At 51.5% G+C, this 20,808-nt stretch overlaps 1 protein-coding gene across 9 annotated transcripts in view; it reads left to right on the plus strand.

The window, feature by feature from the left end:
• The window catches only part of FRMD4B (FERM domain containing 4B), a 212,424-nt gene that overhangs the window by 75,501 nt on the left and 116,115 nt on the right, over nucleotides 1-20,808 (plus strand). For 8 of the 9 annotated variants that reach the window (XM_059663000.1, XM_059662996.1, XM_059662993.1 and 5 more), the window contains exon 2: nucleotides 19,880-19,945. In XM_059663000.1, the coding sequence (XP_059518983.1) occupies nucleotides 19,880-19,945 (66 nt within the window). Of the gene's footprint in view, nucleotides 1-17,026; nucleotides 17,078-19,879; nucleotides 19,946-20,808 lie in introns of those variants that run through there. The other variant, XM_059662997.1, reaches the window with a different exon arrangement.

Below are 20,808 nucleotides of genomic sequence, written 5' to 3' on the forward strand. Positions count from 1 at the left end.
GTCATGGGCTTGAAGTCAAGTGTTCATCTGTTTCAGGACCTGGTTCTAGCCCAGTGATTTTCAACCTTCCTAATGTTGTGACCCTTTAATACAGGTTCCTCATGTTGTGGTGACCCCCAACCATAAAATTATTTTTGTTGCTACTTCCTAACTGTAATGTTGCTACTGTTATGAATCATACTGTAAATATCTGATATGCAGGGTGTATTTTCATTGTTACAAAATGAACATAATTAAACCATAGTGATTGATCACAAAAACAATATGTAATTATATATGTGTTTTCTGATAGTCTTAGGCGACCCCTGTGAGAGGGTCGTTTGACCCCCAAAGGGGTCAGGACCCACAGGTTGAGAACCGCTGTTCTAGACTGTTTTAAGGACACAGGGCTAATACATCTGATGAAAATGTGCAAAGTCTCCCTTTGCACACCAACACCTTGGAGGGAGAGGGGCGGGTTGTATGCCCTGCTGACCTCCTGACTAGACAGACCTGTACAGGTGTGTGTATTCCATTGGAATAAACTGTGTGTGTGTGTGTGTGTGCGCGTGTGTGTGTGTCTTTCGGAGAATTGGTGAGAAAGTAGCTGGCCTCAGTGTGCAATCCCAGGGAAGGAGTTTTTCTGAAACTCTTCAGCATCTCACCCTGTTTTAGCCTGCCAGAAGTGTGGTGTCCCAGGTGGACCTGGGCTCCATGAGAGAGGTTTGATTTGAAGAGCAAGTCCTCTGGAGCTATGCATGCTGCTCTCGGGGAGCTGGAGTCAGGTCTTTAGCAACAACCAGGGTGCGAGGGGCAGGTTTTCCCTTGGAGCCTGGCCGTGTGTTGAGTTGAGAGTAAGGTCACTAGCGGGACCTGGAAGTAATTGCTCCGTTCACCGTCTGACTTTAGGGATTCATCCAAAGCGATTTCACAGTAACCACTGTATTTGAGGTGGAACAATAGGAGGTTGCTCTTGGTAACTATGCACAGCCCCAAGTGCCCACAGAAAGGGACAAGCACCCCTCTTTATTAGAATAAGTTCTGAGGTCCAACACACCACAGATCTTAATTTATCCTTTTTGCCTTCTTTTAAACAGACTATTCATTGGCTAGTGCTACTCTGCAATATTGTATATGAAAAAAGATTACATCGCTTTCCCGGTTTTTATGAAATAGTGAGCTCTCCGTTTTTCCATTCAACAGTGTTCATTGAGCAGCTGCCCTTGCAGGGCGCCTGCTACAGGCTGCGTAGCAGGACAGATAACCCCTAGAGACAGATATTTTAGAAAAAGTACCTCATATTTCATTACAACTGTGAAGAGTGCTCCAAAAGAGAAGTAGAGGGAGCTGCAAGAACGAACAGCACTCCAGATAAGAGTTCTGGAGCCCAGAGCTCTCCCGGGCACTCCGCATCCGCTCACTTACCCCTCAGAGCAAGGCTCCAGTATCATCTCCATTATGCAGATCAGAAACTCCAGTAACCAAGAGATGCGGCCATTTGCCCATGGTCCTACCACTAGCAAAATATCAGAGCCAGGATTTGATCCTGGGCAGTCTGACTCCAGAGTCTTCACACATCACCACTACACGTGGCTTCCAAGAGAAAGTGACTTTTCATCTGTTTGATAAATTGGGACTTTCCACACCCCCTCATGCTTTGAGGTGGAAGGAGATCACACAGAGAAGGAACTAGAAAAGGACCGGTGTGGCTGGAACCCTGGGAACGGGGAGAGGGTGGGACAAGATGGCGAGCTGGGCGGGAAGCAGGTGGAGCAGGGAGTGGGGTTCTGCCTGGGGGTGGGAGCCTTCTTCCGACTGAATTCAGTCATCTGTGGAGCTAACCCCTCGGTCAGGGAGACTCTCAGGGCCTCCCATGCCTGTGATATGGAAGCGCGGAGTGGCATTCTCCTGACCCGGCTTGATGCGTTCAGGTCAACTTCCTGCTGTATCTGAGAGCAGCCTGCTTGAGGATGCTTCATCCGGAAACCAACTGTCCCTCGGTGTCTTTGCCAAGCCAAAGTGTTTTCTGTTTTTTCTGAGACCTGCAGGAATACATTTTCCCTAATGGTCTGTGCAGCCACACTGTGCCGTTGGCGGGCTCAGAGATCGTCATCATCTCGGTGGCTAACACTGTGGCAGGCACTGCGTTGAGTGCTTTCCATGCATTCTTGTGGTTAAGCCTCAACTCCATCTTGCTTTTTTCAGATAAACCGATCAGCAGGTGACTTGCACAAGGTCCCACTGGCTGGTGTCAGAGTCGGGACCTGCATCCAGGGCTGCGTGATGCCCGTCCATGCTGAGCCTGACCGCTGCTGCCTCCCGGCCAGGCCACTTGCTGTCTGAGGCGTGGGAAAGCTGATGACAGAACTGATTCTAGGATTCAGGTTTTACACGGAGTTTCCTTTTCTAGGCCAACAGTTAGATCTCCTAGGGAAAAGGAAAAAGAAAGGAAATTGAATAGAACACCATGACTTAAGCAGCCTTGTAAACATATTGAACTGGTAGAATTGGCAAAAACAGAGAGATCTAAAGGGAGTGGGAGTCTGTATTTGGATATTAACCAGTAGGAGTTTGGTAGAGAGAATCAAGAATAAAACAGAATAGTTTAATATTTATGTGCTAAGGTCTATGTACTCACTCATTTAACCCTCACAGCCTGGCCAAGTTGGTCATATTCCTACCTCCACAGATGAGCAGCAACGCCAGTCTTCCGGACCGTTTCCCCTCCTTCCAGCATTGTTCCCTCCTTCCCCCAGTCTCATCTCCTCGCAGGAGCAGGAGTTTTCCTCTACAAATGTCCTCAGGTCGTGTCTCCCACACCTGGAAGCCTCCAGGGCCTCCTGCTGCTTCGGAACAGCCCGCAGCTCGGTCACTGGCACAGCCCGGTGGTTTTGCGACTCCAGCGCGCATCCGAGTGACCCAAGGGCTCGTAAAACACAGAGGGCTGGGCGCCACTCCGCGTGTCTAACAAGTTCCAACGCTGCTGGCGCCGGCCCGGGACCACACTTTGAGAACCATTGATGAACCCCGCATTTACTCTCCCACTTTGTCTCCTGTACTTGTCCTTTTGGCAACCAAATTCCTGCCACTTTTTTCTTAAACTGCATTCTCGGTGCTGAGACTTCACTCCCAAGGGGAGAGAAAATTGGTTCTTGAGGACAAAGATCCTTAGATCGTCTGAGAGTGTGTGGCCCTCCAAAGCTCAGCTTTACCCAACAGATATGCAGTGTATCTATGGTATTCAATGTCATGACGACAGTATTGGGGTGGGGGTGCCTAGAGAGGCTCTGAGAGTACGCTGATGGAAAAACTTGTGCAGCAGTGTCTTACTCTAGCCAGGCACGGGCTTTTGCACTTGCTGGCCCTCTGCCTGAAAAGCCCTTTCCCAAATCTTCTCAAGACTGACTCCCATCACCCTTATCTTGCAGTGGTTCTCAACCTTCCTAATGCCGCGACCCTTTAATACAGTTCCTCATGTTGTTACAATTTCATTGTTACAAATTGAACATAATTAAAGCATAGTGATGAATCACAAAAACAATATGTAATTATACACGTGTTTTCCGATGGTCTTAGGCAACCCCTGTGAGACGGTCGTTTGACCCCCAGAGGAGTCGCGACCCACAGGTTGAGAACCGCTGTCTTAGAGCGCGGTAGCTCCCTCAGGCAGCTCTTTCCGCACTTTTGCACAACTTGGTGCCTCACGCTCTTCTGCTTCCTGGTTTTCATGGAGCAGATGTTCCTTGACTTACGGCGGCATTACTTCCCGCTAACCCTTCGTCGGCTGAAAATATCGTAAGTCAGAAATGCATGTAATACACTCACCTACTGAACATCAGAGCTATCGAAAGTGGAACCATTGTAGTTCTGGGACTGCCTGTGCTTAGCATGACCAGAAACCCCCTGTGTATCGTCTGGTTTGTGTGTCACCGTCACTAGCAGGTCTGAAAGAGAGGTACACTTCGGCTAGAGTCCATTACATTGGCCAGGGCCTATTATAGAGTCTGACACACATCAGAGCTCAGGAGTGACTGTGAAGACGTGAATGGGTGGTCCTCACACATTTGATAACGTGGTCGCGCCGCGATTTCAGACCGTTTACCCACTAATGAAAGCAGGTGGTTGAGTGACAGCACCTGTAGGAGTGGTGCTGCCTCAGTTTACTGGCCCTATCGACACCTGTCAACCTGAGTCCTCCAACAGACAGGGGGAAGGCGCCGAGTTTTTCTAGATTCTTTTTCCTGGTTGTTGAATCCCAGTCCCACCCCTTTATTTTCTCCCGTGATTGCCGCAACCAGGAGAAAGGGGGAAGGAAACCTCAGCGGTTTCAGGTGAGGCGGTCATGCTAAGGAACACCCTCCCGAATGAGAAAACTGGGCCTCCAAAGGCTGGATCAGGTGCCCACGGCACACAGCCAGCAATTAAAGAAGCTGCGGAGCCAACCTGTTTCCTTGTCTTCCTCTGATACGTGTCCTTGAAGCTGACACCGGCCACAGCTCCGTTATCCTGTGTGTCAGCCGTACCCAAGAGCCAACTCTCTAAAAAATTTCTCTGATCACAGAGAGTCCAACTGGACATTGATGCAAAAGATTGATCCTTTAGCCTCTGCCCTGTCTTGATTGGGAAAGTGGGAAGGTCACTTCAAGTGAGATAGACATTATCTATATATCAAAAATAATTCTGGTCACTTCCACTGTGGCATAAGATTGAGGTCTAATTCCCCTACCACCAAACAAAATGTGCACTCCCCATTTTATCCCGAGAGCCTGACACAGCATAAGTGCTCAAAAACTATTTATTCATTGGAAAGCAAAAACAATGAATGAAGCCAACAAAATGGACAATGTTCACAATTGTGTAGAAACTGGCTATTCTGTGGAAAGAAGGAAGAAATTATAAAATAGAATAGCATCCAATCACAGAAAAAAAATAGTTCTGGTTGTTTTCAATGCAATTTTCATCAGTAACTTCCCCTTGTGTCTGTGGAGGAAGGAGACGACGTGGATTTCTGCAGGACTAAGCAGAACTCCATCTGGCTGCAGCGCAGAGAGAGTGGCACTACCGTGGAACCGAGCAGGAGATTCTGCAAATATTTCCAATTCTCTGGCACAATATTCATGGAAATCTGGGGGTGGCAGGCTCATCAGGCTCTGGCAGGTCTACACCTTCGCCCCCCACCTCAGCCCTTGCCAGCACCACTTTTCTTGTTTAAATCACTTCTCTTTGTAAAGCTCTTCCCTGTGTCAGTGCCTTAAGAATCTCCAGGATTCTAAAAAGGTGACAGTAGTTACAGTTGTTCCCAAGGCATAAAAACCAGGACTTCTATTTCCAGGGCTGCTGTGAATTCTCCAACTTCTTACACGTGCTCTTCTTTCCATTGCCCTCAGTAGAACCTGAGGCTTTGGGGATTGGCAAGGGACGCCCTCAAGGCCTGTAGATGCCCCAGGCCTCTGGTGAGGAAAGCTGCCTCTGGTTAGCTGCAGTGTGATGGCGGGAAGCCTCCCCCAGGAAATGCACAGGAGGACGCCTTGCTTGCGGAGCTGGCTTGTGGTTCAGGGTTTGGTAACCTTTACTTTGGGGGAAAACTTTGGAAGGACCGGAGCTTGTTTGGGGCAGTAGGAAGCGGGGCTCCGCCTCTGGGGCCTTGGACCTGGCCAGCCGTGTGGCCACAGAGCTCACGTCCTTCCTCTGGGTCTCGGTGGCCTCATCTGTAAAAGGGGCTATGACACTTCTGGCTCATTGCAGTTGTGAAGTTTAAAAGAAGAAAGAGAGGTGAGGGCACTCTGGCAGTTTAAAGCACTCAGACGAGCAGGGTGATGTTACCGCTGGTGGGAACATCAGACCAAGCTTCCTCACGGCCAGAGCTGCTCGCTCTTGCTGTTCGTGGACTCGGGCAGAGTGGGGCCTGCTCCCCCGCTCAGCGCCTGCGCCTGGCCCCTGAGGCACCCGCCCTGCCGGGGTCTGTAGGAGTTGCTTGGCTTTCATTAGCAAAAAGCATGATAACATTACTTAAAGTTGCACGTGCTCTCGTGTGAGCCTCGCAGCCCTGGGAGGGGCTTCTATCATTATCCCCCTCTTCTGCTGAGGAAGCCGAGGCTCAGAAGTGAGGTGCCTGCACAAGGCCACACGGGCCTAAGTCTGTCTGACTCAGAGCCCTTCCCTCACATTCTTACCTAATGCACTACGTGCACCTTAAACACTAGTAGCAGCTGCTTCTTATGGGCTGCGTACGGTGCACTGCGCAAACGATGCTTATGTACAGCGGCTGCCCAGAGGCGAGTGGCTTGCCCGCGTCTCCAGCAGAGACTTGGAGGCAGAGCTGGGGTCAGACGCTATACCATCTGACTGCCGAGGGTCCCCACCCTGCCCCCACCGCGTGGCTCCGTAGGCAGCTCACCCTGCATTGTGTGATGGGGAAGCACTAGGAGTTTCGGGACTTGATGAGTTTGCATAGTGCACCCACGCTGCTTACGGGACCCAGCCGGCACACCCTTCAGAAATGCCCTTCAGAACAGCAAGTTCAGCAGCCACGCGAGCAGGGCCCCGGGGGGTAAATATTTGGTTCCCTGGATACAGCTGCGAGCATTGGGTGAGACTTCCTGTCACAAGACTCAAGCCTTCCGATGAGGCAGAGTGGAGCTGGAGTAGCGCCCAGGGGAACAGGAGGGGAGAGACTTGCCAGCAGAGCAAGGACGCTGCTAGGCACTGCTTGTGAATGGAGCAGCTGGAAGCAGCCTCCACTGAGGCCTGGGGGTGGTAGCGGCTCCGTGGCAGGGGAAGCATCCCCCTCCCGCCCCCCCCCCCCCCGGGGTGTGACAGACGCCAGGACAGCAGCCACACAGCTGGCTGGGCTTTGGTCAAGAGACAAAGAAGCCACTGGCTTCTGATGGGACTTCAACAGTAGAAATGGGTAGACAACTCAGAGGGGGAGCCGGAGAGTCACTCATCCACACAAATCCATGAAGCCTACACTGGGCAGGCGCTTTCTCGGGAGACAGGATAGCAGCAATGAGTGCAACTTACCTTCCGGTGGCAAAAACAGGAGAGGCAACTGACCCTGAGTGGGAGAGCGCAATCCCAGGTCAGGGACCCTCCGTGGTGAGCTTGCATCTGGGAATCGTTTTGAAGCAGCATAATGATGTTCATAGTCATGCATGAGTCTCTGTCTGGGCAGGAGATCGGTGCCCCAACCCTGGAGCTGTTGAAGCATCAAGCGTGTGCCAGTCGCCTTTTATGCCAGCCTCTGTTTGCCACGCTCTGTGCCAGGCATCATGAGCACAGCCACTCGCTTGAGAGATACCATTAGTCCCATGTTAGACATGTACAAAGTCCTGGGGAAGTTAGGTGTGCTGGGCTCTGGACACAGCTCTGTCTGAAATCCCAGCCTCGTTCCTTCCTCGGTGCCACGTCTCTCAGCAGCCTCCCCGCCCTGTCATGCTTTGGGCAGGCACTCTCCCCCAGCCTCTTCTGCCTTTGAACTTCTCCAGTGCGGCCTGCTCCGGGTTTCACAGCCAGATCTCTGGGGAATAGCATTTGCCAATTCCGTGGTGTAAATACTCTCACCTTGACCGATTTCACGTTACCAGCTCCCATCACTGAGCTGGAAAGAGATGAGCACACATGGCTGCCATAAAGAGTCCATAGACACGAAACAGTGAAATGGAAAAAACAGACGCGTTGTGGCATCTGTGACCTTTGCCTTTAATGTAATTTATTTCATTGTAAGTTCATATACTTTAATTTTCAGTGTTGCTTGTGCTTGAAAATGGGGCGGTGAGAAGGCTCCACATCACCATTCTCTGTGGAGGGATTCTTTGTCCCTCCCTGTGTTCCCTGAGGCTCCCCCAGAAGTGTTTCCAGGCTTCTTTTGTCTCCCTGACCTGTGACCTTTCAGCTTTGTTTTAATCCTTGAATACTGTGTTAGCTTCCAAAAAAAGACTGCATCTCATTTGAAAACACAACATGCACTAGGTGACAATGTTTCTTCCCTAAGTTGCTCTTGGCTTTTCTCGGTGCCACTTTGTGACTTTTCCTGTGTACAGTACCGGGGCCTGCCGTGTTCTCTTCTGTTGTGACTCATTGATACTGTGCCGTGACATCTAAACATACAGCGTAACCACTGGGGTTCCGTGAAGAGGACAGTAGAAACGGCTCGTGATTCTCTGGAAACAGGCATTAAACGTGTCTGTGTTGAGGGGAGTGAGAGGGAATGATTAAGACTTTTCCTATATTGTCCCAAATAAGTTTGACTTTTCTGTTTTCAAAGTGTGGTCATGTTGTTCTAAATCCCCTGCTCAAATATGACAGTTCCACCAACCAAATGCTAGGGCTCTGGACCCCGTCGATCAGTGCGTATTAGTTATAAACTCTCTTAGGGCTTATTTCCGCCTCCATTTGGGTAAGGACCACAGAGAACAAAGAGACTTTGAAAGGAGTCAGGGACACTCTCAGGGCCGACGTAAACGCGAAACATGAAAACTCTGACAACGAGTGTGTACTCGGAAATTCCTGTAAAGTTCGTTCAGGTTTTCGAATTAGTTTTTGTTCATGTTGAGGTTTCCAGGGTAATAGCTGTGACTTGTGTGCCTGTGGCGGCGTATATTCAGCCCAGAACTCCAGGTGGATAAACAGTCCCGAGAAGATCAGCCACTCACAAGCTCGGGGTTTATTTTTAAACCCCTTCGCCCTCGCTGGGCTTGTTTTACTTCTAACTTTTGAAAAACGCACTGCGTCTGCTCCTTCCTACTGGCTGTTTTTCCCGGGAAAGAGAAAACTGACAGTTGGCATAGCAGAACGTTTCCAAACCACAGGGTGTCTGCTACTTGCATAATCACCGAAGCCAAAATTTCCATCTTTTGCAAACTGCCCAGAAAACTTCATTTCTGGTCAACCTGAACTGCACACGGTGCCAACCCCACAGCCGGCGGCTGTGCGCCTGGCTTTTCTCGGTGCCACTCTGTGACTTGTCCTGTGACAGTGCCAGGCCTGCCGTGTCCTCTTCCGTTGTGACTCACTGATACCGCGCCGTGACGTCTAGACATACAGCGTAACCACTGGGGCCGGGGAAGAGGGTGCCCCCCCGGAAGGGACAGCAGGAACGTCCCCGTCCCCGTGATGCTCTGGAAACAGACGCAGGGCAGCCTCCCTCGGCGCCTGGCCCAGGGTTCTCACGGGAAAGTGCAGGCTGTCGGTAGAGTGGCCCCTCTGCCCCAGCTCCTCCATGAAGACCGGGCGCCCATTTCTCCTTGGCATTGGGCAAACGCCTTGCTGAACTTGGCTCAGCCCCTTACTAACTAGGAGCCTCCGGCAAGTTATTCTCAGCCTCGTGGGGTCTCAGCTGCTTCTGCGTGAAATGAAGGGCAAACCATTTCCTTCGGGGGTTGTGAGAATTCACCGGATAAAATGCATCTCAGAGCACAGGGCGCACGGGCAGGCGGCACACGCCATGCCAGGTCCTGTTGGTGGCACAGTCAGACAAGGAATGAGTTTGCAGGAGTCCCCGGCTCTGGGCATATGGTAGCCGACAGGGGAGAGCGGGCGGGGGGTTTGAATGAGCCTGTTGATGTATCACTGAGAGATTAAAATGGAATTAACGCCTGGTTCATGGGTTGACGCTTAATCACTGAGCCACACCAGCCAGACCATAAACACACTTTTAAATATCTAAAGTTACGAGGATCTTTCAAAATTAACTATGCACCTAAGTATATTTCATTACCCCTGCTTTTTGTTAGGTATTAAAATGTACATAACATAGACCTTACCAGGTTGACCACTTGAAATGTACAGTTCGGTGGCACTGAGTACATTCACGCAGCTGTGCACTCACCCTTGCTCTTAACTGGTGGATTGACTTTGAATTTGGCAGGTTGACCTCTTATTCATCCAGGAGAACTTTTTCCTAGAAAAATAACCATTCATCCAACTCAGAATAACTGCTGATAGTTAGCAGAATAGCAGTCAACAGCTCACCAGTCCCCCCAGGAACAAGAGGACTCTGCCCGGGGAGAGCGATGGTGCCCGTCAGGCCCCAGCACAGCCCAGGCGCTGCCCGGCACGTGCACGTACGTAGTGTACCTGCTGGAGACGGAGTAGCACCTGGGCCTTCGGGGTGGATTTTAGGTTCAACCCTCATTAGTGTCAGAGACAAACAAAGCTAAACAAGATGGATTCTTCTCATTCCCACTTCGCAGAGGCAGAAACTGAGTTCAGTGGCAGAGCTGGGGCACAATCCAAGCCCCCGGTTCTAAATCCTGGGCGCTCCTCGGGGACACCTCCTGACGGCCTTCAACTCCAGGCGGACAGAGTTGTTTTCTTTCTTTCTTTCTTTGAACCCCAGTCTTTCTTGGCGCCAGCCTTAGGAGATCAGGCTGACACTGAGCAGGTTGTCTTTTGTGAGAATGCCCTCCCCAGGGAGTTGCTACCACAGCTGGCCCACTGCTTCCAGTTGGGGCGGGAGCCGCAGCAGCTGGCAGAAGCGCGCCCAGCCTCGGCGGCAGGAAGGAGCCGCAGTGAGAGCTACTGCGCAGACGCCGGACCATGCTCCTGTCTCTACTGGAGCCGCTTGTCAAGAGCAGTGGCTCCACGGAAGTCCTCTCCATCGACTTACTCATTCCTCACGTTTCCTGGGTGAGCAGTGAATTCTGAAATAAGTTTTGCACACGCTAAGAAATTAGTTCCACCCAGGCTGGTGTGGCTCAGTGCTTGAGCGTCAACCCATGAACCACAGGGTCCCAGTTCAATTCCAGGTCAGCGCACATGCCGGGGTTGCAGGCTCCATTCCCAGGAGGGGGTGTGCAGGAGGCAGCCCATCAATGATTCTCTCTCATCATTAATGTTTCTCTCTCTCTCTCCTTTCCCTTCCTCTCTGAAATCAATAAAAATATTTTTTTAAAAAAATGTTGTGGGTTCACCCTGGCTGGTTTAGCTTGGTGAATTGAGCATTGGCCTGGGGACTGATTCCCAGGTTCGATTCCAGTCAAGGGAATATGCCCAGGTTGTGGGCTTGATCCCCAGTGGGGGCCTGCAGGAGGCAGCCGATCAATGATTCTCTCTCATCATTGGTGTTTCTATCTCTCTCTCCCTCTCCCTTCCTCTCTGAAATCAATAAAAATATATTTTTAAAAAAGTTGTGGGTTCGATTCTCAGTCAGGGTATATGCCTAGGTTGTGGTTTCAGTCCCCTGTTGGGCCACATACAGGAGACAACTGGTAGATGTTTCTCTCTCACATCAATGTTTCTCTCACTATATATCCTTCTCTCTGTCTCTCGCCCCCTCTCTCTAAAAAAAAAAAAAATCAATGGACATGTATGTCCTCAGGTGAGGATTAAAAAAAAAGAAATTAAGTCCATTGCTACTCGAGCTATTTCAAGCCCTCACTGTTAATTGAAATTATTTCATTGTTAATAGTTTCTTTTCTTCCTTCTGCCTTTGGAGCAGTTGTTCTCAACCAGTGAGGGCCTTGCTCCCCAGGAGATCCTTGGCTGGAGGCATGCTTGGTTGTCACAGGAGGCAGCAGGTGGGGGCTCCTGGCGTCTGCTGGCCGGGGCCAGGGGTGCTGCACCACTGCCTGCCCTGCGCAGGGAGACCGCTCTCCAGCCACAGCGCCAGGGCTGCCACAGCTGAACCTGCACTCGGACAAGCCCCAGGGAGTGGCCTCTGCTCCCCTGTGCGGTTACCTACTGGTACCCAGAAGGGACCTTGCCCTTGGGAGTGCTCAGTGAATGCTGGCTGAGTGGATGGATGCGCGCGTGGTGCAGGCTTTCCACGCAGTCACCTGCTGTGGCTGGAGGACGCCCTAAGCCCCGACGCTGTGGAGTCAGGCCCCGCGGCCACATACCTGGTCAGCGTCGTCCTGAGCCGGAAGCGTTCACTCAGCGTGACCGGCCAGCCGCCCACAGGTGGGGCTGAATTCCATCGTGATGCTCAGAGAAAACCCACAGCAGCAGACGCCGCTTCGGGAGGTGCCGTATCTCATCGGGGCGGGCCAGGCGGTGGCCGGCATGGCCCCACGGAGGCCGGAGGCCGTGCTTCCCCTCTGGTCTTGCTTCCAGTGCCAGGCGACTGTGGTTGGGGGAATCCAGACCCAACTTTCCTAGAGCAGCGCTGACCTTGGCAGCCAAGTCCGTGAAGCCCCTCAGCCCTGGGACTGAGTGCGCAGAGCCCATCCCAGGGGGGCAGTGGGGGAGGAAGGCAGCGCAGTGGGGAGGAGTGGAGAGCAGTGGGGAGCAGCGTGGCCCTGTGCTCGCTGCATCCTGATCCACAGATTCCTCGCTGTGACCTTGGGTGGGGTCAGTCACGAACCTTCTCTGAGCCTCGGTTTCCTCATCCACACAATGAAGCGAGCATTGGAATCTACTTCACAGGGTTGTTATGAATGAATTTAAGTGGCCAGCTCAAGGCCAGCTGCCATTACTCATTCACATTCTTCCTCGGGCAGGTAGTTAATTTTGTCTTCGCTAAACTGAACTCTCCCCTTATTTTTTTTTATAAGATTTTTTTTAAAAAAATTTTGTTGATTTTTTTTTTAAATAAAAGGTGAGGGAGAGAGAGTGAGAGAGAGAGAAACATTGAACGGTTGCCACCCGCATGGACACTGACCAGGGATTGAACCTGCAACCTGGGCATATGCCCTGACTAGGAATCAAACCTGCACCTTCCTGTGCCTGGGACAAGGCCCATCTGCCTGACCACGCCAGCCAGGGCTCCCTTCTTCACCACTCCCAGGACTCCTTCCTTCCTTCCTTCCTTCCTTCCTTCCTTCCTTCCTTCCTTCCTCCCCTTCCCTTTCTTCCTCTCTCTGGTCTCTCTTTCCTCCTCCACTCCCAATGCACATTTGAGATTGTGTCAGAGTTGGGAGATCCCATGGGTCATGGCCACGGGACCTCAGTTAGCCATCAGCTAGCCATCTATAAAATCTATGACCGTCTACCTCCCAGCTTAGCGGCATGAAGGAGGATGCTGTGCTGGGAAGGGCTTAGTGCTGGGGGCATCAGCACGTGCACAATAGGAGCAGGAGAAGGCTCATGACACTGAGAAAGCTGCTCCCACAGCTGCACCTTCCAGGGAGGTGCCCTTGAAGCCTGAGGGGACATCGCAGCCAACTGGGCTTAGCGACAGCTCAGTCCAGGCCATTCTCTCAGCTGGGTGTCAGCGGCTCATATGCAGTCAACACCCAGAGATGCCATAAAGGGGCCTTGTTTGGCTGGGGTTGACATCATTTGGGGGAAATATAAAACTCCGTCTGCTCAATAGATCCCAAAGTCAGTCAGACCGCCCTAGATACACGCCTTCCCGGAGCCGCTCACCTGACACAGGGCAGCTCGTCCCGGGTGGGGGAGGGGGGAGGGGGAGCCGCTTTGCACGTGTAAGTTGGCCTGCGCCAGGCTGGGCCGGTGCTGTGGCACGTCCTCCCTTGACATGATGCCTATAAATTTCATTGTGTGTAGGGTTCCTCCACTCAGCAGACATGTATTAACCATGCTCTCCCCACCTGCCGGGCACGGTCTAGGCCAGGGATGGGCAAACTTTTTGACTCGAGGGCCACAATAGGTTCTTAAACTGGACCAGAGGCCGGAACAAAAGCATGGATGGAGTGTTTGTGTGAACTAATATAAATTCAAAGTAAACACCATTACATAAAAGGGTACGGTCTTTTATTTATTTATTTATTTTTTTAGTTTTATTCATTTCAAACGGGCCGGATCCGGCCCGCGGGCCGTAGTTTGCCCAGGGCTGGTCTAGGTCCTGGGGACACAGCAAAGGAATCAAGGTCTCCCCCATGGATTCACTGCTGCTGGTGAAGGCAGCGAAGGATAAACAGAAAGCAGAGGGAAGTACCAGCCATCGAAACACGAGAGCAGCAGGGCAGGCAGAGCGGCCGGCTCCACTTCATAGTGCATGAGGCGGGAAGGCCTTTGTGGAGATGGTGACATTGAGTTAAGGTCCGAGAGCGGCCAACGCACCCAGTCACCCGATGGCCCGGGAACGGCGTGCAGCGCAGGGAACAGCGTGCAGCACAGGGAACAGCGTGCCCAAAGCCTCAAGTGGGAGCAGGCTTTGGAGGAGGCTGGGTGCAGTGAGGCAGAGGGGTTGGCAATGAGATTAGAGGGGGTGCAGGAGAGGGGGACAGGGGGGTGCGTACATGGGCAGGAGGGGAGATGCTCCTCTGTGTGGCCTGCGAGGCCCGGGAGTTGGACGGGAAGTGCGGGGCTGGCTCTGCGTTTACAGGTCACGCAGGGCCTGGCTGGGCTGAGGGCTGAGCGCATGGGGCGGGGAGAGCTGAGCGCGCACCGTCCAGGCACGGGATGAGGGTGGGTGAGGCTCTGGGTGAGGAAACCCACAGAAAACCCTGAGGAACCATTTTTTTGAGGCAGGCCCTCACAAAATGCTAAGTTTTCAGTAAAGGTCAGAAGGGAACGGGCGGGGAGTTGCTGCTTCCTCAGCGGATTCTGTGTCCCGAGGAACCACCAGAGCAGAGCCAAGGGGGATGGGGGAGGGGGGGGGCGCTGGTCTTTCCCGGGACTTCCCGCTGTTGCTGAGGGACTGGTACCGTGGGGGGACCCGGGGGACACCCCCATCCCCACCCCCCTGCGCCCGGTGCTGCGGCCTCAGCTTGTCCCCTCTCCTCCCTGCGTCAGGGAGCCGGCGATGGAGGCAGACTGGACCCCAGGTGGCTCGTGCACGTTGGGCGCTCCAGGAAGCCGAGGTCTGGCCTGGGGCCGGGTCTCACTTCCCTCCTTCCTTCCTCATTTGCTGACAGATGAGGGGCCCTCCGCTGCCCAGGTGCGTGCTGAGGCCACGGGTGAGGTGGCTGCTCACCCACCGCCTGGGCTCCCGGGCAGGTGCAGGGGCGGCGGGAGGCCGCAGGTCGGGTGTGGGCGCGGAAACCTCCAAAGAGACCCCTTTTCAATGAGATCCCACTCCTGGCACTGCACTGGGGTCGGGTCAGATCTGAAGCTTGCGACGGTGCCTGGGGGGACGGTGACGCCTGGGCACAGCCTCCGGACGGAGAAATGGCCGGGCAGACACCGGCGGCCTGGCTCGGGTCTCGGATGCACAGACAGAGCGCCCGGGGCCGTGCGGCCATTCTTCTCAGAGCGGGCGCTGCTCATTGAAAGGCTGGTTGACTTCCTCTCCTCAGTGGAGCTTTCAAACTGCTCTTTTGTAGAGAAAGCCAATTGCCAGGTCAATCAGGAGACTGTGAAAGGCAATATATTTCATTTCTTCCGGGTGATAATCACACTGGAAAACAGGAGTAACACCCCGGGCTCAGGCGCTGGTCTGCAGGCTGAGTCCCAGCTCTGCTCTTAGCTGTGCGGCCTCAAGCGAGGTGCTGGGCCCCTCTGTGCCTCTGTTTCTCCAACTGTAAAATGGAAGTGATGGATGTATTTCTGCCGTAGCACTACATGAGTCACTGCATCTGAAGTTTATTGAGTAAGCTCAATGAAATTAGTTGCTGTTTTTGTTGTGTTTTAAAGTGATTCTGTGACCCATGAATAGCTTCACAGGTGTAACTTCTGTGTTGAAATTGGAAGATGAAACATCAGTTGGGTGTTTTCTTTTTTGTAGGTACAGGGAGTTTTTGTTGCTGTTGTTTTGCTTTAAAAAGTCAACCTGTTGGGAGAAGTGCATTTGAAGGAGATGTATTATTTATTGGCTGAGTAGCCTGGGCACAGACCCCGCGCTCTGCCCCAGGTCAGAGTCCTGAGTGTTAATCCCAGGCCCCCTGTTAACGAGCTGTGTGGCTGGGCAGGTCCACCCCTTAGCTTCCCTGGTCTCTAGTGAGCGGCAGTTATGAGATGCCTTCAAGGCTCTTTCTATTATGAATTCTACACTTTACTTCTTGTTGAAGCATTTTTCTCTGGAACTGAAATGACTTTTTATGCATGTTTATGGCACTTCGTTTCCCTTGTCTACCCACTTATCTAACCCATCAAGGAAGGGTTGTGTGGGGCTGCCCGTCCCCCCCCCGCCCCCGTGTGCGTGCGCACACACACACACACACACACACACACTGCAGGGTGCTGAGCGCGTGTGTACAGCGAGTGTGGAGAGCTGGGGCTCTGGGCTTGGGTCCAGCTCTGCTGTTTGTAAACCTCATGATGTGTGGTCTCTCTCGGCTCTTTACCTGTAGCACTGGCGCTAAGACTGCCTGCCTCCTGCGAGCAGCACGAGGACTGGATGTGCTGCTGCTGCTCAGGGCTTGTGCGGCACCTGGAACAGAGAGCGTGCCTGTCCCTGCTATTGGGCCTGTCGCTACTAAAATGCCTGGTGGGGCCAAGCACAGAGGCGCACGGGAGCCAGCACCCCCCTGTCTTTATTTCTGCCCCCTGGGCTCTGGGAAATGGTTCTGCCGCATGCTTGCTAACTGACTGGTTAGCATTACCTGTCATATATCTCCTTTAAAATGGGCTCGTAACAGCCTTCCCTTTAAAAAGCTCTTCTTAGTGGGAGAATAGATAGAGTCCAGGAAGGGTTAGCTGTTTGTGTGTGAGTTTCCCAGCAAATAAGGACTATAATAAAAGTGGCCCTGAGAAGTAGCTCATCGCATTCTCAGGGCGTCCGACGGAAAGCGATCAGGAGCCTGCTTCTGAGGCTCAGACAGGCTTCTCAAGGTACCACAGCTACTAAGGGATGAAATACGATTTTGGGTCCAGTCTGGCTTAGAACTCCTGTGCAAGTTGCTTGATTTCGGAGCTGTCCCCTCCACAGGCTCCTGTGAGGCTGAAATGCTACACAGGGATGAGGGCCAAGTGCCAAGCACTCCTCCGGGCACGCACCCTCTTTGCCGCTGGCTGTGTCTCTCCCCTGGTGCCACATGAACTTGAACCAGATGTGCTTGTTCACAGGTCGGGGCTCCCGGGAACCTGCAGGCAGTAGGTTGGGTGAGCCCGAGCCACAGACTCATCTAGAGAGGGAGCCACGCTGCCCCTCCCAGGCCAGATGTTGCCAGGGAGGAAATCCAGCCGTCTCTCCAGAGCTTGCCATCTGGACCTTTATTAAGTGGCGCCTCCTGATTTCCAGTATTGTCAACTATAAGTTATTCATAACCATGTCTTGATGAACAAAGTACATCCACCACCTTTCCACCTTCAGGTTAGTGACAAGGGCAGGCCTTCCTGTTGCTGGCCATGACCACACTGCCCTCTGACCTCCCTCCCAGAGAGGAAAGGGCCTGGGAACACTGCGCTCAGATGTGCAGACAGACGTGTGGCGGGGGGTCAAACTAGCACTCTTTCTCCCCGTCACCTGCACTGCCTTCTCCAGCGTGTGTGTCTTACCAACATCGCACAGCGAGATGTTTGTTCAGAACCTCTCCCCCCGAAATGCCAGCCTTTCTCTTGGCCGTTGTATTGTCATTGGTGGGAGCGTCAGTCATTATGAACTGACAACTTTACCACATTAATGACATCATCGGGGAGTCCATCCTTCGGAAACCTTTGCCTTGGTTTAGGTGTAGACACCTGTGGTATCTTATAAAGAGGCTTTTAGTTGCAAGAAACAGAATCCAACTCAAGCCAGCTTAAGAGAGAGAGGAAAAGTGGGCTGATTGAGGGAATACAGGGGTGTTTCATGGAGCCCAGGGACAACATCCCCCCCAGGCCAGTGGAAGGGACCAGAAGTGCGGGCAAGGGTTAGGGATGCAGTCAGCAGTTCTCGCCCGCTGGCCTCTCCATCTGTGTGCTTCTCCTGCCACTGATGAGCTGATTGTCCTCTACACATGGCAGGCACACTGTCACCTCCTCAGACTTCATTCCAGATTCCCGGGACTGAGGTTCTGATTGGTCCAGCTTGGGTCAGGTGTGCATCCCTGCTCCAATCAACTGAGGCCAAAGGGCAGGACCAAGTTGTACAGATACGGCCGCCACTGCCCGTGTTTGTCCTCAGATGGGCTGACATGCCAAAGCATTCACCATCCAGTTCTGTAGGGTAAGTTTATGTCTTGACAAAAAGGCAGTGGCCAGTCTGAGGGAGGTCCAAAGCAAAATGGAAAGGAAAAAGATGTCTTTGTAAAATTAGGGCAGAAATTCATTTGGACTATGCAACAGCAGAGCGGTGTGAAATATTTTGACATATTCCTTAATGGATTTATACTGTGTGAGTTGATCTTTTGAGTTTTATTTCATTACATCCTTCTATAGGCCAAGAATTTGGTTTCCTTATGTGGGTTTTATAAAAGAAATAAAATGACTGACACATTTATTTATTTCCTCCCACGCTAAAGTAGAAAAGAAGATGACTTTAATGTAAATCTTGGCTTGGCTCTTTTCTTGGCCAGGTAACTTTGAATAAATTACCGTGAACTCGGTTTCCGTACCCGTAAAATGGGACATTGCCATGGCACAGACTTGTGGAGCTTTGTGAGGCGACATGTATGCAGAGCACAGCTTAGTGCCTGGGACAAAGATGTGATCCCTTTCCTCTTGCCACCAAACGTGTGTGTTTGGCCTTGGCTTTGTAGAGTTCAGATCAGAGTCAGGGCCGGCCCAGTCACCTCCTCGCACGCCTCCAGTCGCCGCTGCGGGCCTCATCTCCATAATGCCACGGTCTGCAACGGGCTACGTTCCCACTCAGAGCAGAGCTCAGTCAGAAACGCAGGAGCAGTCGTTGGTGGTGTTCACATTGCAGACAGGCTGCTGGTCCCACTCCGAGCCCCGTTTCCTCATGTGTGAAGTGGGATAAACAGCACCAATCCCGGCCGGGGTCTCTGCTTGCAGCTCAGAGGGGACGCTATGGACACAGCTGGTGCCCCGGGATGGGAGCTGGTTTCTCTTAAACCAGGTTATGTGTACCTCAGGGATGTGTACCAAATGCTGCCCACGCTCTTCCAAGTGGCCCAGCCAGCACACATGTGTGGGCAAAGCTGCACGTGCAGAGTTCACTGTGGCGTCCTTGTCATAAGGAAATGTGGGAACAACGTGTTTCTCAGCAGGAATTACTGTGCACGCACGATAGCTGACGCTATAGAACCTTTAAAAAGAATGAGCTTGGCCTATATGTGTTGACATTGGAAAGATCTGCAAGAAATAGCATTTGAATTGAAAATGGGGAAATACACACACACCACAGACCCACACACATACAAACACAAATACTATGAGTATTTGCTTTATTTTCAGAATAATATGTCATGTGTAATATTAAAGAAAAACACTTCATATGAATTTTTTAAAAATATGTACCTGGGCATGTCTGAAAGTCCGTACACAGTCGGTCTGCGAGGGCTCTCCTCGAGTTGGCAGGTCCGCTGGTGGGAAGCAGGCGCTAGTCCACTGGAATCTTTGCATTCTGTGCATCGGTAACTAGTTCACAAAGAGGATTTCCCCGAATTGCAATTATAAGTGATAAAAATTAAATATAATTGGAAATGTATACAACAGTTCTTAGCTGTGTATCTTACCTGTTCTTAATTATAGCAGCCATAGACTTGTAAAGGGGGCAGAAGTTTCAAAAATGGAAGGTTTCCATTTGAACTTTAGAATCATGTTTTTCTTATAATTATGCATGTATTATATGCATTAAAGCACACCAATGCATAAAGCCATTTGCATTTGAAAAATAAAATATTGACTTAAATAAAAATACAGTCGTTTCCTCTGGGAAGGAAACCTACTTCTCATAATAAAATCTTGTGTGCATATTTAGGCATTATTTTTCCAGTATATTGAGTCATCTCTGTTTTTCATTCTTCTTTTAAATCAAAGAATGAAAAACATTTAAATTTTTAAAAACCCAGGTGCTGAGGCCATGTAATAAATCCGTGTCTGACGCCTGTTGATTTCCTCAAGTGAAGCCATTTTCAGGCTGAGGCGTCACATGTGAAATAAGTGACCACTCGCACTCCGGAGCTTTCCTGCCCGCCCCGCCTGACCCCACTCGTGCTGTCTCTCCCCACAGATGACAGAGGGCAGGCACTGCCAGGTGCACCTCCTGGACGACAGGCGGCTGGAGCTGCTGGTGCAGGTAGGTGTTACCCGCACGGGACAGCACGTCTGGGCCCCGTGAGCGCGTGTCCTGTGTCAGGCTGGCTGCTCATCTGTGCTCGAAGCCCGTGACGCAGGGTTGATTGCAGAGGAAAGGAGCTTTGAAGTCAGAAGACCTGGTTTGTATGTGACTGGAAGTTGGTGACATATATTCAGATACGTGGGTTCCAGTCGCGGCCTTGACGCTCAGTAGCTGTGGGCCCCGGGCAAGCGACTTGACTTCTTTGAATCTCTTGTTGGTAAATTGGATAACATAATGCTTCCCTGAAAAGGGTTGTGCATTCTACCACTGTCCTGTCACATGACCTTGTCCAATTTAAATACCCAGTTTCATAAACTGTGAACTGGCCTTAAGATGGCCTAGGCTTCCTCACAGAATTAAGGTTAAAACCAACCTAAATTCTATATGAGAATGAAATCCCTTTGTAAAATAAGTGAGCTTTTGTGAGTGATGATATATTAATTGTTGATGCTTCTCTCTTCATCTACCCAACACTTTGGACCAAGAGTCTTAAAAACGTTGGCAGTCCCTGCTGACAGCCACACCTACAGCTCTGGCTAGAATTCTTCCCTTTGACCAAGCCTACGTTTTTTTCTCCCGTCTGGGGCTTGTCCCTAGCCCGCTATGCCTAAGCCTCAATTAGAATGAAAATAGTACAGCCAACAATAGTTTCACCAGAGTAGACATTTTAATCTAGATTTCTGCCTGCTTTTCTCTTCTTTCTTTTTTTAAAAAAATATTTTTTATTGATTTCAGAGAGGAAGGGCAAGGGAAAGAGAGATAGAAACATCAGTGATGAGAGAGAATCATTGATTGGCTGTCTCCTGCATGCCCCCTACTGG

Source organism: Myotis daubentonii, chromosome 14, assembly GCF_963259705.1.
Source record: "Myotis daubentonii chromosome 14, mMyoDau2.1, whole genome shotgun sequence".
Lineage (NCBI taxonomy): Eukaryota > Metazoa > Chordata > Mammalia > Chiroptera > Vespertilionidae > Myotis > Myotis daubentonii.